A 5,415-nucleotide genomic window follows, 5' to 3' on the forward strand; every position below is an offset into this window, starting at 1 on the left:
CAAAATTGGATGGCCAGGGAAGGAGTGAGATTATTCTGAGAGGAGTCAGGGGGTGAGACCCCACGGGAGGGGAGAGAACTTCTTTACGGCTCAAAAAGGTGATGAACGAGGCCAGGAATAGGTAAGAAAAGGCAATATTTTTTTGAAATAAACCCCTTCCCACTCTGCGTTTGGCCTTAAAGGAGTGAGTGGGGGGTGTGTAGGGGGGGGGAAAAGGTTTGCAAGGATCGAGGGAACCCCCTCCGCCCAGAAGGCTGGACTGCCCCCCAACCCGTGACAGAGAGAGTCCTGTTGGTCAAAGGTCCAGCGTCCCTAAAAATGGACAAACTAGAAGGCTCGGGAGATATCAAAAGCCATAGACAAGTCAAGAAGAGCACAACGATATGGGTTTGGTTTGTTGGTTTTTTGTTTTGTTTTTTTTTCCCCCAAGTCTGTGCTGCAGCAAAACTGACGATAGGCTTTGGAAAAGAAAGAAAAACTACAAAAAAAAAAAAAGGAGCAAAATTTTCTCCAGACCAGGGTTTTAGATAAGGCTAGTGCGGGGGCGCGGGCGTTGGACGCCGCCACCAAGGAACCCGAGCACCAAAAAAAAAAACATTACAAATCACCCAGCTGCCAAATCTGATTCCAAAGGGAATCAGAGTGGTTTGTTTGGTTTGTTTTTTTTCCCCCAAGTCTGTGCTGCAGCAAAACTGACGATAGGCTTTGGAAAAGAAAGAAAAACTACAAAAAAAAAAAAGGAGCAAAATTTTCTCCAGACCAGGGTTTTAGATAAGGCTAGTGCGGGGGCGCGGGCGTTGGACGCCGCCACCAAGGAACCCGAGCACCAAAAAAAAACACATTACAAATCACCCAGCTGCCAAATCTGATTCCAAAGGGAATCAGAGAATGGGTGGAAAAAAGCTAACTTTATCCAAAACTCTGCGTGGCTTTGGGGATTTGGGAGCTTTCGCTGGTGAAACAGCCAAGGGAGGAGACCCCGAGCGCCCGTCGTTCTTGCTGCAACACAAACTTGCCTGGAACATCCCCTTTCAGGTACATGCAAAGTCATTTATAAACCAGAAGCCTTGGAGATCTCTTTTTTTGGGTTTTTTGATTTTTTGTTTTTGTTTGTTGTTGTTTTAAAACATATCTGGTTTCTATTTTTACGTCACTGTGCACGGCGAGGTACAAACATCCTCTTAAGGCTGGGGGAGGCTCTGCAGGGCTTAGGAATTCAAAACTGCAGAGAAAAAGGGGGGGGGGATGGGGAGGGAAGGGGGGGGCAAAATTGGATGGCCAGGGAAGGAGTGAGATTATTCTGAGAGGAGTCGGGGGGTGAGACCCCACGGGAGGGGAGAGAGCTCCTTTATGGCTCAAAAAGGTGATGAACGAGGCCAGGAATAGGTAAGAAAAGGCAATATTTTTTTGAAATAAACCCCTTCCCACTCTGCGTTTGGCCTTAAAGGAGTGAGTGGGGGGTGTGTAGGGGGGGGGGAAAGGTTTGCAAGGATCGAGGGAACCCCCTCCGCCCAGAAGGCTGGACTGCCCCCCAACCCGTGACAGAGAGAGTCCTGTTGGTCAAAGGTCCAGCGTCCCTAAAAATGGACAAACTAGAAGGCTCGGGAGATATCAAAAGCCATAGACAAGTCAAGAAGAGCACAACGATATGGGTTTGGTTTTGGTTTGTTTGGTTTGTTTTTTTTCCCCCAAGTCTGTGCTGCAGCAAAACTGACGATAGGCTTTGGAAAAGAAAGAAAAACTACAAAAAAAAAAAAGGAGCAAAATTTTCTCCAGACCAGGGTTTTAGATAAGGCTAGTGCGGGGGCGCGGGCGTTGGACGCCGCCACCAAGGAACCCGAGCACCAAAAAAAAACACATTACAAATCACCCAGCTGCCAAATCTGATTCCAAAGGGAATCAGAGAATGGGTGGAAAAAAGCTAACTTTATCCAAAACTCTGCGTGGCTTTGGGGATTTGGGAGCTTTCGCTGGTGAAACAGCCAAGGGAGGAGACCCCGAGCGCCCGTCGTTCTTGCTGCAACACAAACTTGCCTGGAACATCCCCTTTCAGGTACATGCAAAGTCATTTATAAACCAGAAGCCTTGGAGATCTCTTTTTTTGGGTTTTTTGATTTTTTGTTTTTGTTTGTTGTTGTTTTAAAACATATCTGGTTTCTATTTTTACGTCACTGTGCACGGCGAGGTACAAACCAAGATTAATACAACGAGACGACGGATTAGTGAACTAAAGGCCCGAAAATAAGAACCAAAAAGAAGTAAACAAATAATAAAACAAAAAGGAGCAAAATCCCATCTGAAAGGTGCTACTCAGTTTCGGAAGCCGGGTCCGGATCGAAAGGGCCATTCTCAGGAGGTTGGGTGTCGTTTTTAAACGGGAATTTGGCAATTTGCACCCAAAGGAATCGCGGGCCGTTTGGGCTGAAACTGAAGAGCACGCTTTGCCGGTGAAATCAGCAACGGAAACGGAGGGGTTTTTTCCACCAGCCTGGTGACTGGTCCCAGTCTCCCCTACCTCCAGCTAACTGCTTTTCCATTTCTTCTCTGACCACGGGCGACGTCAAGTGGATGGTGAGCGTCAGCGGCGGCTCTTTCGTGTTCTTGATGACGATGGCGGCGTCGCCCACCGACTGGATTATTTCGTATTTGTCTTCAGTTATAGCCTGAAACACAATTCCACCGCTCAGAAACCCTCCCAGTTCCCTCCCTAACAGTTTGCAACATCCTTTTCCAACAAAAAAAACAACCAAAAACCCAAGGTCTCTAAACAAAACTTCAGCTAATCGAGAAGAGTCGGTTTAACGAGGCGATTCCAGAATAGCGCTGCAAGTCTAGGAGAATTATTTTTCCAAAATGGAAAACAAAAAAACAAGGGGGGGAGAAAAAGTGAAACAAACGTCACCGGTGTCTTTTTTTTAACCATTTTTACATCTATTTAGCCTGTTCTGTAACAAGGACACGTGGAGGTTGGGAGGTTGTACTCACAGCGAGCTGGACTCCCAGATTGTCGGCGACTTTCTCCAGGAGATCCGAGGTGGGTTTATCTTTGCACAAAAGAACCAGCTCCAGATCCAAGTCCCCCTTCAACAAAAGGCCTTTGGCCACCAGCCCCACGCGCATCACCCCACGCAGGGTCCTGGTCAACTGCTCGGCGGCTTTCTGATCCCTGCAAAAGGCACGAGGGGTTAATTATAATTAACCCAGGGAAGAGGGGAACGCTCAGCCCCAGCCAACGGGGTCGATCTGTGGAGATTTAACGGGATACAGGACACCCACCAAAGGATTTACTACACCTCCACGGGGAAAGTTGCTTAAATCATGAATTAGTTAATTCTTCTTAATTCCACAGGCAAAGAAAATGACTTTTCCCCCTTCAGCCAGTGGATTTTTGCTGATTTAATTAAGACAGCCCCGCCGTTTCCAACAGGGGATGGCTCCTTACCCTCCTCCTTCCTTGTTTTCCTCCTCGGCCGCCATCTCCATGGACTCCGTCTCGGGCTGCTCCCCGCTGACTTTCTCCTGCTCGTCGATCCAGTCGGACACGGCTTTGAGGGCTCTCTCCGTGTGGGACACCATGTTCTGAACGGCCTCCAGCTCCTCCTGCGTGGGGTAAACGGCCGAGTGCTTGGCCATCACGTGGCGGTCGTCGTTGACGAAAATACGCATGGGTCTCTGCAAAAAAAATAATAAGAATAATTTTAAAAATAATTCTAAAGAGCGCCCAAACCCCCATATTTATCCCCCCGGCCTGAAACCTCCCCACCCTTACCATTTTTGCTTCTCAATGTCCTTCCAAGGGTTTAAAAATGTGCTTATTTAGATTCTTCCACCGAAGGGACAGCACCGGGACCACGCTTTGCTGGAAGCTGAAAAGCAAGAGAAAAAGCAGTTGGTGACCCCAGAGGTCGGGGTGTCCCCCGTAACCCCAGTGCCAAGCAAAGGTGTTGGGTAGCAGGGGGGGGAAGAAGACATCAGAAATGTGCAAAAATGAAGAATTATGAAAGCTGAGTTCTCTGTTCCTGGCGGCTTATATTCCTCAGGATAAGGATTAGAGGCAGGTTTGTCACCCAGCTGTCACCTTCAAGGGCATTAACCACCCGCTTTTACCTGCCCAGCAGGTATATTATTTTGGCTCCTCATTCCCAAGAGGCTTTCCCATTTAAAATTGCATTTTTTCCAAAGCTCCTCCTCCTCTTGGAGAGGGTAAAACCCTCCCTGACACAGGCTGGAGCAGCCTGAGCTGGGAAAAATTCCCAGTTTCTAAGGGATTGTAATTCCACGAGGTGAGGAAGGGGGTTGCCAAGCGAGGTGACGGCCTTCCTTCAGGCTTGGAAAGAGCTCTTTGCCATATAAACGTGGTTTTTCACCCCAAAATCATTTCACAGGGCCTGCTTTACCAGCCTGCTCTTCATTTAGGATCAATAGGAGACCGGCTCGGTGGCTGCACCCAATCTCTTCACCTCCTTTATCGAGGGGGAAAGAGTCTCAACTGGCAAATTCAAGTGGCAAATCTACTGTTGAATCAAGCTCTCCCTAAGTTCTAAAACTCAAAAAATTTAAGCCAAAAATCACAACAGCTTGTTCCCGAACAAGGAGCTGTTTCCAAAGGGAACCAACCCTCTCCCACAGCCCCAGCTGGGGCAGCAAACTTCTTTTTCTTAGAATTTAAGCACTTTATTCCTCTCTTTTAGCCCAGGGCCCTCGAGCAGAGGGGCCTTCGTGCCCCCCCAGGACTGATTTCTGTGCCATGGGAGAAGCCATCACCCCAACATCACCCCAACATTACCTTGGGATGCCACCAAGAGCTTCCAAAAGCCACCTCACACCCACCAGGATTGACTCCTGGGCACGAGCAACGCCACTTCCCATGGGATTGGTGTAAAAACCAGCACTTGCTCCATTCCCCGTCATTAATTTGAGCAAATATCTTAAATTATTCTTGATTTACCTCTCCCTGAACGCCCAGAGGGACAACCCCTTCCCCTGCTAGGACTGATTTCTGCGCCGTGGGACAAGACATCACCCCAACATCACCTTGAGATGCCACCAAGAGCTTCCAAAAGCCACCTCACACCCACCAGGATTGACTCCTGGGCACGAGCAACGCCACTTCCCATGGGATTGGTGTAAAAACCAGCACTTGCTCCATTCCCCGTCATTAATTTGAGCAAATATCTTAAATTATTCTTGATTTACCTCTCCCTGAACGCCCAGAGGGACAACCCCTTCCCCTGCTGTTCCCTGGCAGCCCCAGAAACGACTCAGGGCTGTTTAAAAGTCTCAGGTGAAGGAAAAACCTCAGCACCTGAGGATGATGGAGATGAAGGCCTTCCTCACCCCCGTGCTCAGCTCCTTCACCTCATTTTACAGGTAACAGGTAAAAAAAAGCCACAGAAAGTCACTCATGGCCCAAAC

The 5,415-nt window shown here is 48.5% G+C and overlaps 1 protein-coding gene across 1 annotated transcript in view; it reads right to left on the reverse strand.

Moving 5' to 3' along the window:
• The window catches only part of LOC106898900 (interleukin enhancer-binding factor 3-like), a gene marked incomplete at its 3' end in the record, with an annotated part of 4,807 nt that extends 912 nt beyond the window's left edge, over window positions 1-3,895 (reverse strand). Inside the window, exons 1-4 of the mRNA XM_014960480.1 lie at window positions 3,770-3,895; window positions 3,443-3,672; window positions 2,986-3,166; window positions 2,516-2,663 (exon numbers count right to left, since the gene is read on the reverse strand). Of these exons, the coding sequence (XP_014815966.1) occupies window positions 2,516-2,663; window positions 2,986-3,166; window positions 3,443-3,672; window positions 3,770-3,772 (562 nt within the window). The remainder of the gene's footprint in view (window positions 1-2,515; window positions 2,664-2,985; window positions 3,167-3,442; window positions 3,673-3,769) is intronic.
• Between the last annotated feature and the right edge of the window lie 1,520 nt (window positions 3,896-5,415).

Source organism: Calidris pugnax, unplaced genomic scaffold (genome assembly GCF_001431845.1).
Source record: "Calidris pugnax isolate Ruff unplaced genomic scaffold, ASM143184v1 scaffold571, whole genome shotgun sequence".
In the NCBI taxonomy this organism is placed as follows: Eukaryota; Metazoa; Chordata; class Aves; order Charadriiformes; family Scolopacidae; genus Calidris; species Calidris pugnax.